Here is a 13,392-nt window from a genome sequence, read left to right on the forward strand (position 1 = left end):
GGGGGCAACACTGATTTACAACATGGCACAGGAGTGCAGGAATATACTCCTTTAAAGATTTCATGTCATGCCATGCTGGCCACTTCAGACCAGTGACCCTCTGCAAGTCCACTGAACTCCCCTTTACCTTTATCTCCAGTTCCCACCCACTTTGCTTCTGGTAGCCTCAGGCAAACATGAAATTGAGTATTCTTTTTCATCATTTCCACTCATATATTCCAGCATATTCACACATTGCAGCATATGACTACACCAGAGGTCTTTTGCTTTGATGGCTTATATAATCTAAAGTAATGATTGCTGCTGAGAAGCTTGATGCCATTTCATTTCACCACTTTATCACCTGATTTTGACTTAGGAAACACAGAACATACAGGGTCGAATTTCCATTTAAGTAGACTTTAGAAAGCATTCATATGTAACTAGATTTGTGTATGGAAACATCATGTAACTAAAGCATTTACCCCCACTTACTGAGTATAAAGTAATCATACTTCAAATATAGTAAAGCTGCCCTATAACTATTTGAGCTGAAACAATAACGAGTTTTAACTTTTCTAAGATTGTGTTTGGAGTCCAGTAAATAGAAAAGATCTTGAATTAGATTCCTTGTGTTTGACTATAAAGTCGTAGAGGTTCCCAAACCGAGTTTTATTAGATTCTCCTAGTTAAAGATGGGTGAAATATTTTACTCCAAGTGCTAGAGATTTTTGTTTATAACTGAAGGTAAAGATAAGGGAAAAGATAGAATGAAAAAAGGCAGTAGCTCTCAATGCATGTTGATGCCTCTGACATCTGAAAACAAATCAGATGGGAGAATATCAGAGTTGAAAAGTATATATCTGATTTTTGACATGTTCTTGTCCATGCTTGACAGGCAGGGCATGTACCTGTAGGAAGAGAACATAAGCATTGAGTCACCTGAAAACTTTATGGATAGGATAGGATTGTAGGGTAGGGAGAAGCAAAAAAGAGTTGCTTACGATGGATAAGACTTAGACAATTCACTGTCCATCCAGTGCAGAATTATCTTGACTGATTTTAGGCAAGCTATGCTGCATATTGCCAACTCTTACATAAAATAGATGCCAGATTTCATAAATCCTATTGAATTTTGTAAACAAGATATTGTTGCTCTTCTATAAAACTTTGATTGAAATGGATGGTTTTCATTGATTTCTGGCTCATCTGAACATCTGTTTTTGTGGACATGTTTTCTTTACTTCTTGAATTTACCTAGGAGCAGTGATTACCTCTCCATAGAATTGTCTGGATTATATGATGACTGTACCTTCAACTTTATAAGAAATGGCTACACTGTTTTTCATTGTAACTGTAACATTTTGCTTGCCACTAACAGTTTATGAGAGTTCTAATTGTTCTGCCTCCACATTTTGTGTTGTCAGCTTCTCAAATTTTCACCGTTCTTCTTGTGGGTATGTGGTGATAACCTCACTGGTTTTATTCACTTCCCTTAAAATCAGTGCTGTGACAGATTCTTTCATGTGCTCGCTGGTTGTGCATAATCATTGATGAGTATTAATTACTTCACCCATTTTAAACACATTTTATAGAAATTTGATTTTGCCCATTTAAAAAACCGAACTGTTTTATTTTTGAGTTGTGTTCTTTATGTACCCTGGAAACAATTCATTTGTTGGATATAGTTTGCAATTTCCCCCGCAACCTGTGGCTTGCCTTTTGTTTTTGCATTTTAAAAGCAAAATCTTTTCATATTATTGAAGCTTATTGTGTCAGTGTTTTCATAATTTGTATTTCTGTTGCCCTATTTCAGAAAATTTCACCTGAAACTATGAAGTTTTTCTTATATTTTCCTTCTAGAAAATGAACTGATTTAGGTCTGTGATTCATTTTGATTAATTTGTTTTTTGGTAAGGATTCATGTTTATATTTTCTTCCATAAAGATACTCAGTTGTTCCAGGAAAGTACACTGGCACATTTTTTCCCGAAATCAGCTGACCATATTTCTTCAAAATCAAGATCATAATCTTCAGATCTGATTCTGACACCATCTGTATGTCTGTTCATACATCAATACCACATTGTTTCCATTTGTGTAGCTTTATGGTAACTTTTACTTATTTTTATTTTATAACTTTATATATATAATTACATCATTATTTTGTACATTTTTTAAAATCTTGATTTGTAGTAACTTTTAAAATCACATAGAGTATGAGCTTCCAGCTTTGTTCATTTTCAATACCAGTTTAGCTTTCTTATATCTGTACCATTTCTTAAAAAATTTTTAATCAGCTGACCAGTGTCAAATGCTTATTAGAATTTGGTTGAAGCCATAATGATTCCATAGATCAGCTTGTGAAGATTTGTTCTAGTCGTGGTAAGTCTTCCAAGTTATGAACATGGTATATAGCTCATAATTTATTTGTCTTGTATTAATTTTCATTTGTAAAGCTATTCTTTTGTAGTTGTTAGTATATTCATTGAGGTTATTCTTAAATATTTGTTTTTTGTTAACTACTAGGTTTTTAACATCTCAGTTTATAAGAGAAAATTTAAAATAGAGGTTAAAGAGTATTGCCAGTATTACTTATTGTTAGAATTGGAAGGAACTGATACTTACAGAACTAGTATGACTCAAGAGACATACCCGTATTTCATTCAGGTTAGTTAAATTGATGTTATTACTTGATGTCTTTGTAAGAAAGTCATATGTGTATACTTATGCTTTTCTTTCTTGGAATTACATTACCTTAAGTTTCAACAATATTACTCAACTGACTGGAATTGTTATGAGATCTAGCACACAAAAATACATCATTGCTTCAACTTCTCTTCTGGTATATGTCAGTTTTTGTTGTTGTTGTTTGATTGTTTTTAAAGCCGGTGGCAGGGTTTTGTTGCCATTTCCAATAGCCTTAAAACAACAATGCATGTTTGGTTACCATTTTTGAGATTTAGTTGACCCTTGAGATCAATTCATTCTTCCTGGTTTAGCACCAGACTCAACCATTCATTTGATCTATCGTTTTTCTCAATTTACATAGATCTGTTGATTATTTCTTAAGGTGATTGTTTATTTTACGTGTTTAGTGAACTTTTATATAAATAAGTCTCTTTTAGATAAGATTTTAGAGCTAAGCTTCATTGTAAGTTCAACATGGCAAGCTTAGCACAGTGAAATGGTGAGCGCTTACGAAGGCATGTTAGATAAGGCATGCGTCTACTTGCTGAGGGGAAAGCTGTTATGGGCCATAACTTTTATACTAACTGATCAGCTGCCATCTGTGAACAAAGCACTGTGATCAGCAGAGACCTGTTTGTGCCACTGTGTAGACTGATAGCAGCAGATCAATGTAGCTGAGCTGTTCTCTTAGCAGTTTGGTCACGAGGACATAGACACCACCAATGTGTAGTCATCACACCCCTGTCCTTTGCTGGATTAGAATGTGGCAAGAGAGAAACTGCTTGCTCTCTTCACCCCAGTACAGCTGAGGTAAGATCCACTTTTTTTTCCTCTTGAAGGGGGGAAAAAAAAAAAGAGCAAAAGCAGCCTCTTTCAACTTTTCCCATGTTGTTTTGATTTAAATTTGTGCTAGATTTTTTTTTTTATATAATCCCTCCAACCAATTCGGCAAGCTTGAATACAAATCAGCCACCCTTTGGTGGAGCAATGTAAGTGGTATAGTTTGGGTAAATTTTATTAGCAAAATTGCATTGCTGAGCACATTTCAGCATTTGACCTTGAAGACTTATAGGAGAGCAGACATTGCAGATTTCCCTCCTTGCCCTTGACTTACAAGAGAGTAGATAATGAATTAATAGAAACTGATAAAGAGCCCTGTCAGGCAGCTGCTGAGGTCAGGAGGCTGGTATGCGGAAACAGCGCCCATGCAACACACGGAACACGTAACTGCAGACAGGAGGGTGGGTGGGACGGCGAAGCAGGAAATTAGCCAGCAGAAGGAATGTTGGCTCTGCACGAGCTACAGCCGCATGGACTCACTGAGAGAAAACATGCGGGGCAATGGGGAGTGCCCAGCGCTGCAGAGGAAAGAGCTCCCGTAGACCGTGGCGGCAGTGCTACTGCTGTTACTGGTGCTTCAAAGACGTTGAAGACAGTGCAGGTTAGAATTTTTTTTAAAGGAATTAAAATGTTCAGGCATATATATCAAATGTTTAGCCCTTCCGTAGTTACACAGACAACAAGCAACTGAGGAATGAACGGAGTAGAAGACACAGCTGTGAGGCCATTGCTTACAATTTTTCTTGTGCTTGATTTTTATAAGCAGTAGTTAAATGTTGAGATTCACGGTGCAGAGGAGGAAACCTCTGTTAATTTGCACAGAGTGATGATTGTTACAATATTTTTCTAAATGAGCCCTGAACGAGATTTAGAGACGCTTAAGGGTATGTTTAGTTTTTCCAAGTAGTTACCTCTGAAATATGAGCCCGTTAAAGGCCAGACTTTGGAAAGAGTTGTAATTTAACATACATGCTTTATAGATAGATAGTAAATATATATGTATATATATTATGTATATGGTGTGTATATGTTCTTGCTTTAAATAGCTCTTTTTTTGTTTGGTTAAAGTGCAAGACTAAAATATTAAAGATTAAATCTTTATGATAAGTCTGTCGATGTATTTTATTACACACGTTAAAAAATTTATTCATGTATATTCTATCGATTTTTGAGGACAGAACTGTTTCTTAAAGTACATTACTATCTGGTATCCAAAGATACTGTCATTGGATTTTTTTTTTTTTTAAGTTCTGTGATAAATGAGTTTGGGCTTAGGAGCTTCATTCTAGTCATTTGTATTTAGAGATTTAAAGAGGAAAGTGAAACTTTGTAACTTTATCATTTTCTAAAAAAGGAGGTATGAAAACTTGATCTTGGAGTATTACATTTTCAATCAATTTTGTAAGTAAGGCGTGCCCTTCAGTATACTCGGTTGGCTTGCTGTGTATTCCCTTGCTGGGGGCAGCCTGATACAAGCAAGTTTACATTCCTCCACTGAGGACTTGCATTCCACTGGGCAGTTCTGACGCACATCAGAATGTGGAGGCCCAGACAAAGGGCAAGTTTAGGGACACTGATAGAAGAGGCTTCTGAGCTCATCAGCAACTGCCTTTCATTGAAACTCACACTTCTAGAAAGTGCTCTTGACTCAGCTTGGGTGAAGAAAATGTGGCCACAGAAACTCAGGCAAGGGAGGCTTTACCAGAGTAAGAGGTTGCACGACGGTCCTGTGTGTCATTACCAGTGGGTGTGAAAACTAGGTAAGACTTTCTATGCTCAACATTTGTGCTTTTTGTGAGTCTTGAACTTGAGGGTTTATGAAGCTATTTAAATTTTTCCTCTTTTGTATTAGACCAGTTCCTTCCAATCAGTTGTATGTGACACAAAGTGAGCATTTAGGAAAACAATCTATTTGTTATGCTGCAAATAGTCTTTTCATTAATTATTTGCTGTGAGTTAATTTTTTTTTAAATATTGCAGAGAACAAATGGATTACTCCCAAATATACTTGTATGTCATCTTTGTTTGTGTAATGTAAGTTATAAGGACTTGCTGAAATTACATGGAGGTTGAATAATTAGAAACCCAGCTGTTAGAGAGTATTTATACAGAACAATTTGGAAGGGTTTAAAATGAATATAGTAATTAAATTTTCATACTGTGTAGAACCAGATGACTATTAGCATTCGTAATGTATACCAGACCTCTGTCTCTTCCTATCTCTTCCTGTTTGATTTTATGGCCTCTTGTGAAAGGCTGGTATCTAGTATAGAAAGGGCAAATAGGTTCCACATATTCTTGTCAAGTCACATTGATGACTGTTAATACATATATGTATTCATATTTGTGTCTTATACACATAGATTGGAAGTATATAAAGAACACTGGAATTAATTTTAAAAATTACTTTGATTTAAATTTAAATAAGTTATGTCACTTTAAAAATTGAGGAGTTTTGCCTTTAGGAATACCTTTATCTCAGTGTGTGGTGTGATGGGGGTCATTTCAAAGATGTAGATAGATGTTCTACTGTTAAAGTTCAAGCAGCATTGTCTGAGGGGGCTTGGTTTTTGTACATTTGACATTCGAATCTGACTATTCTAGGGTAACCCTCAACCTCTTGATGCTCATTTGTAATTTTGTTGAATTTGGATTGCCTTCTGAATTATAAAAGCTGACTTGTCTTTTTTCCATTGATTGAACTAGTGAGTAAGCGTAGCCAACCTCTGAGAATCCACCTAGAGTCCACCTTGTAATGAGACTGTTTTTCACTTGTCATTAGGTTGGTGCTTTGTGGGCAAATATGGTTTACTACAGCAGGGCTCAGAGGAGGTCTGGGAAGTAGCCTTCATAAGTGTCTGGAATTCATGTTACTGTTGATTGAAAAGGGCTAAAGAAGCAAGCAAGAGAAAGGGTCAGACCCATGAAGCAAAACAGAATTTGATAGGATTTTGGGCATCTCATTTAACCTACCCACAAGTAAACTGCTGTAGTTTCTCCAGTTGTGAATTGTGAATTGAGAATTGAAGTATAGGGGCAGTTCTCATGGGGAGAGTAGGATGGTGTAGGTCATATGTATCATTTGGGGGTTATTTTCTAAACCAAATGCTTTTGGACCTTTGATTGTAGCATGGTGAATTACAGCATATTTTCAGTTACAAAGCTGAAGAAAAAATTCTGAGAGACTTGGTACTATATAATGTTCTGAAGTTTTTCTCAACTCTGAATTCCATCAATCCTTTTAGTTTTGAGATGCATCTTAGGAGTCAAGTAGGACATTCTTTTTATTAAACTCCTGGCCCACTTTCCTTTTAGTTTCTTGTAAAGTATTGCTTATGAGTTTATATTGATTCTATTTTATGTATCCAGTGAGTGGTTGGAAGATGAATAGAAAGCACAGTTCTCTTTGTGTCCTTCTTTCTTTCCTTGCCTCCTTTTCCCCCTCCTCCATGTATATGTGGGCATGGAGTGGGGAGGACTCCTCTATTTCACAAAAATGGAATTAAGTCCTGGGTAAATGAAAAAGGACATATAGTCGACTCTTTGGAACTCGATTTAACATATATAACACATCAGTAACATTAACCTTTTTTCCCATTTCTTCCTATTTCCCCTCTTACCCACAATTTCTATCACTTTGTTAAGTTAATTTAGAAAAGAGATTGGTTCCAGGTTTACCAGTGTTATAATTAAGTCAAGAAGCTTAACTCTTGCTTTGTGCATAAGACTGATTGTTTGGTCAACCTAGAATTCCATATTTCTTATTCAGGTCTTAATATTTTGCCAATAAATTCCAAAGCCACTAAAACAATATCCTTGATAACTTTCTATAGTAAGTCTATTTTTAAAATTGTAGCAAAGCAGCATATATGGCTGCATATATTAGTATTACATGTAGGTATATATGTGTATCATAAAATATGCCATTTTAATCTTTGTGTATGAGTCAAGTAAATTTAAGCACATTAATGATGGTTGTACAACCATTTCCACCACCTGTTACCAAAACTCAAGTCCTGTAATTCCAAATAAAACCTCTGTGACTGTTAACCCATGGTAATCATTTTTCTGTCTGTGAAGTTGCTTGTTCTAGATACATAAGTGGAATCATACAGTATTTGTCCTTTTGCAACTGACTTAATCACACTTAGTGTATAGTACTTACAAGACTTACCCATGTTGTCGTATATTTTAGAAACTCCAGTCCTTTTATAATAACTGCATTAACATTCCATTGTATGTATCCATTACATTTTCTTTACATACTCTCTGTTGATAGACTCTTCGATTATTTGCAGCTTTTGGCTGGTGTGAGTAAAGCAAGGAACATTGGTGTATCAATATTTGGTTTTCATTACTTTTGGATCTTTATGTAGCAGGAGAATTTCTGGGCCCTATGGTAATTCTGTGTTTAACTTTTTGATGAAGCACTAAACTTTTCCAGTAAATGCTTTGTAATATTCCCACCAGCAAAGTACAAGGGCTCAGAATTCTCTATATCTTCTTCAATGCTTCATTTTTTTTTTTAATTACAGCCCTGCTAGTATCTCATTTGCATCTAGTTTCAAGCGTGATATGGTATCTTATTGTATTTGATTTGTTTTCCCTTAATGACTAAAGATGTTGAACAACTTTTCATATATTGGCCATTTGTTCATCATCTTTGAAAACAGATCTAGATCCTAGTACTTTGTCTAATTTTTAATGGGATTGGGTTTTTTTGTTTGTTTAGTGGTAAAAGTTATTTATTTTGAGTATTAAACTCTTCCCAGATACCTGATTTGCAAATATTTTCTCCCAGGTGACCCTCAGGTCATCTGTTCAGTTTCTTAATAATGTCCTTTGATGCACAGCCATTTATTTTGATGAAGTCCAATTTGTCTTTTACTTTCATTTGAGTGAAATGTTCTTTAGATATAAGTGCTATTGATTTTACAGAAAGTCCTGTGGAGTCTCTTTTTTTCTTGGAAAGTTTTCAGTCCTTTGTTTTTCCCCTTAGAAATGTTTCTAGGAAAATATTGTATACTAAATTATATGTTTTACTATTAGGTTATGTTTCTTATGTTATTTGAAAACATTTTATTGGAATCTTTCAGAAAAAAAGTCTGAAACTTAAGCTTTTGAGGTTTCCTGTCAATCTGTAAATTAAAAATAGGTTCTCTTTCATTAGTGTGTACTTTTTGTAGTTGTTTTGGTTTTCATTTTCATTTTCATTTATCTGGGAGTTGGCTTAAATTCATAATTCACATTTCTTACATCTTTTTATTTTCTAGTTTTGGCAAGCGCTCTGCAGGAAGCTTTAGGCGTGGCTGTGAATGCATTGTTTTAGAGCCTTCTGAAATGATTGTGGTAAGAAAACTTCTGAAGTTACTTCTTCCCTTAAAAAAAAACTAATAAAAGCATTTTCACAAACTATATATTTTCTAATTTAGAGATGTTTGTTTCATAACTTTTATTATAAAGTTGAGTTTATAATTATAGTGTAATTATAGGGTTGAATTAAATGAAAATGATGGTAAGTTTGAAAGAGGCATGTACATAAATACATAGTGTTCAACATTTGTAAATCAATTTGTGATAATATTTAGTTGAAATTTGGGGAGGATCTTTGACATGAAAGATTTTAACATTCCAAATGTTGATTAGAATGAGCAAGATGACGTCTCAGTCACAGTAATATGTATTCAAGCACCAGTGAACAGAAGGAAATCACTTCAGTTCCTTCAACTAAATGAAAGAAAATTGGGAAAGTATATTATGTTGGTTAAACATGCTAGGGGATCTTTACTGCTCATTTTAAAAGAATCATGTGAACTAAAAATACATTGAGGTAAGACATATACATAAGACATGCTAAAATAGATAATAATAAAATTGTTATTGATACTTTGAAGAAAACCATCACATTTTCCTTACTATTTAAGAGTGTTTTTAAAATAGGATAATATGTACTTTTGTTTGCTGATTTTTTTTTTTTTTAAACATTGGGGAAAGTTCCCGTTGTAGACACTTGAGTTGATAGTTAGGATGCTCTGTGGGGAATAAGGTTCCATCTGGGAAGGAAAGCCTTGTTAAATAAATGACCTAATATAGATGATAGATAGATTACATACTCACATTTAATAAAGTATTTGGCAGTTGACCATAAATCCTATTTTCAGAGACAACTGAGGGGCTTCCCTCTATGATGTAGGAGAGGAATTCCGTCAGATTAGAACTTCCTTATCAAAGCCAGTGAAAACTTTGGTAAAATTTCACAGAAATTACACCTAAACAAAAAGTGGTAATGTGTGAGTGAAGATTTAGAGTGGGGGAAAATGTGGGCAGATACATGGGACTTTTCAGAAATAGCTCTCGGTAAAAAGCAGTTTAGGTATTTCTTAGAACTCTGGCCTGTTAGAGTTGCTTCTTAATGTCTGTGAAGGATTTTTGATCTTCAAAAATTGCTTGACAATTTTGTAATACAAACCACTTGTTTTGCCAGTGTGTATTGTCTTAGAATCTAAATGTACTTCTGTTGGGAAAACTGCATTTTCACTATGTATGTGGGATGAAAAATAACCGAATGTGACTTTTCTTTGTGGGTCCATCAGGTTTCTAAATGTCTAAAATGAGGTTTTCTGTTTTTTTTGAAACAATACTATTTATAAAAAAGAAACTAGACATATAGAAAGTAGGAAGAGAAACCCTTAAATATTCCAAAGCCACTATTCTGCTAAAAGTTCTCTTTGAGTCCCTTGGGATCTAGGGGCTTTTACTGATTTTTCTCACATAATCAGTATTTTCTGTGCTTTAGTCCAGACAATGGGGCACTTGCTTCATATGTGTGATAATGTATCCTGTGAGCTCTTTCACTAGTAAATCAGTACAAACACTACTGAAAATATCCTCCCCATTGAAACTGCAGGAAATTCAAAATTACTCAAGTTGTCATAAGTGGAACTGAAAATGCCTCTTCATAAAAGAAAAGTTATTCAAAACAAATTAGTTCCAGAGAGAGTAAAAGAGACTTTTATCTGTCTACATAGTTTCTCTACAAATATCTTTGCAAAATGAAAGAGTGCGAACAATCTGTAAGTTTTATTCTGTATTTAGTCAGTATAAAATGTTGGTTTCAAAGAAAAGAACTTTTGGTGTCTTTTCCCCCACTCCAGGTGGACTATATGGATGAAAATGAAGAATATTTTCAGCGTCAAGCTTCTCATCGGCAGTCTCGGAGGAGATTTAGAAAAATCAACCAGAAAGGTGAAAGACAAACAATTATTGACACCGTGGATCCATATCCTGTGGGCAAACCACCTTTGCCGAGAGGCTACCACACGGTAGGTAGACAGAGATGCTGCTGCATTTATCTTGTGATTTTCGTTGGGTTTTGTGACTTCTGTTTCTATCTTTGATAAGCTTTTTATCCAAAGTATAGGTTTTGCTGCAAATACACATAAAATAGTCTTAAAGGGCACTGAAATCAGATACTAAATCCTTTGTGTGGCATTTTTATTTTGTAAAATATTTTTTAAGGTTTAGCTTTAACAGTTGTAAATGGGATATTATAAATTCTTAGCATAATCTAAAATTTTAGTGTCCTTGCCTCACCTCACTGACTGGTATTCTTATTTATCTTCAAAAAGTAGATATGTAAATTATGTATTTTCGTAGTTTTTTTTTTGTACCACTGTGGCATTATCAGAATTTCAAAATTTTTGTTATGATGAAATCAGCATAATTTGCAATGATACTTTTAAAAACCCTAAAAATGGCCTGAAGTATTTCTAGTAGATTCAGAGGTCCTCTTAAATGTATAATACTTGATTGTCATTTACTTTATAAGTATAACAAACTACTTTTGATGTTTGAGTAACTAAGGCAGATATGAGTGATATGTGAGAGATTCCAGTAGAGCCAGTTTTAGTCTTTCCTTTCTCTCTGTTTAACTGCACCACCTATGTACTCCTTAATGGCCATTCTAGAATGGTTAACAAATATATTTGAGGATTTCTGTTTTCAACAAGAAAGTGGCTCGAATGCTTAGATAATGTCATAGGTCATGATGAGACCAGAGATGGTTTAGTTCATATAATACCACTAAATGAGTTGTTAATATATTGACATTTTAAATAACAATACAGAATAAACCCCCAGATAATTAACAACTGTTACCATTTTCATTTGTTTGCCTTACCTGTCATGTTCTTTCTTTTTGCAAATAAATATAAATACAAGATGCGTGGGAAAATGTACAGCCTTGAACTTACATACTGCATTTTGAGTAACTTTTAAGTGCGTTAATTTATATCCTCACTTCATATATTCTATTTCTGAGAGTTCTTTGTATTTAAACACTTACAACAGTTTTGCTACCAGCCTGCTCATCTCACTACCCATGCACTACTTAAATTTAACATGATTTTTATAGTTGAATCATTTCATTGAGCTCATTTGGTTGCTGTTTGCTTATCATAAAGACAGCTTTGTTTGTCTGGAGGGATTTAATACTTAAAAAATGATGAAGGGTTTTTTTGTTAACATTGTCTATAGAATAAGTTAGTATTTTTAGTGTTGATCATGGAAGAAGGAAACATGAATTAAAAATAGTTGTACATATTAGGCTTTTATAGGCTGTCATGTTTTAGACAGGTTCTGTTAGTACTCTCTCCTTTGGAATGATTTCTCCACATCAGATTCCTTACTAAGATTGTGAGCGGGAGTATGGGTCAATTAAAATTTAGTGTTAAAGCTTACTGGTTTAATTTTTATAGTCATACTTATTATATTTCTGCTGGGAGGAGAGGGCATTTTATCATTTTCTCTCTACCACCTCAGCTTTCCCCTGTTAAGGAACACTTTACTCATTCCCTAGATGTCTCCCCTTTCTTGAACTAATTTTTAAGATGTTTATTATAATTGCAAGATTTTTTTTTTTTTAGATTTTAAAATATGCTTTACCCAGTCAACAGGTGCCTTTATTAGAAAGAATTCTGTAATAGGATAAAACAGTTAACTTAATCACTAATGAATTATGTGCTACTTTACTAATATGTGACATAGTATTAATTTTACTAAGTGAGTTCGGATTGGCAGCATGGTCATAACTGCAAATATCATATTTGATTTTTGTGCAAATTGTGTTTTAATTTTTTTAATGTAATATTTTGCCCCAATACATTATTTTAATCTTGGAAAATAATATTTTGATTTGTATTTACAGTACCACAATATAAAAAAGAAATGAAAATTAGTCCAAAGTCAAACATCTTTTTTTTGAAAGAGAAGTAGGATAGAGTGTGTATGAAAAGTTTATTTGAAAGAATTGCATGATCATACTTTGCAGGTTATCTTAAATGATTGCAAGTGCATTTCAAGTGCATGGCTAAAACCCCTAAGGAACAATATACACATATCCAATACTTATATGGTCATTCTTAACCTAATTTTAACATTATCTTCATTTTGGCAGATATACTATATAGCATGTCTGATAATGTTCATCTTTTCCTTTCCTCCTTTATGGCACTCATTTCATTTTGGCTCAAAGGAATGCACTAAATCTCAGGTATTGTAATTTATGTGTGGTTTCCTAATACTAACCTATGTCTATTTGTGAAATTGCCTTGTAACTAATGATTTTATAATATTGATATGTTTTGCTTGGTCTTGTTCTTTTGTGTTTTGTCTGGAACTAGTAAAATCTCTTAGGATGACAAGCTATATAATTTGCACAGATCTAGGGATGAAAAGCACACCTTTGGAGCAAGAAAAAAATTTAACCAATTTTTTTTTTTAAAGATTTATTTATTTATGCTTACAGAACAGGCCAGAGGTGTGGTGAGTGAGAGGATTCACCAGAGTCAGAGTGTGGAGCAGAACAGGCAGATTGACAAAGTAC

The 13,392-nt window shown here is 34.1% G+C and overlaps 1 protein-coding gene across 5 annotated transcripts in view; it reads left to right on the forward strand.

Annotated features, from left to right (window-relative positions):
* RAPGEF2 (Rap guanine nucleotide exchange factor (GEF) 2) overlaps positions 1–13,392 on the forward strand; it is a 185,826-nt gene that overhangs the window by 88,025 nt on the left and 84,409 nt on the right. For 2 of the 5 annotated variants that reach the window (XM_012726828.1, XM_012726830.1), the window contains exons 5-7: positions 8,783–8,858; positions 10,664–10,831; positions 13,042–13,059. In XM_012726828.1, coding sequence (XP_012582282.1) covers positions 8,783–8,858; positions 10,664–10,831; positions 13,042–13,059 — 262 coding nt within the window. Of the gene's footprint in view, positions 1–5,228; positions 5,270–8,782; positions 8,859–10,663; positions 10,832–13,041; positions 13,060–13,392 lie in introns of those variants that run through there. The other 3 variants (XM_012726829.1, XM_012726831.1, XM_012726832.1) reach the window with 2 other exon arrangements.

Source organism: Condylura cristata, unplaced genomic scaffold (assembly GCF_000260355.1).
Source record: "Condylura cristata isolate star-nosed mole 26May11 unplaced genomic scaffold, ConCri1.0 scaffold00018, whole genome shotgun sequence".
Lineage (NCBI taxonomy): Eukaryota > Metazoa > Chordata > Mammalia > Eulipotyphla > Talpidae > Condylura > Condylura cristata.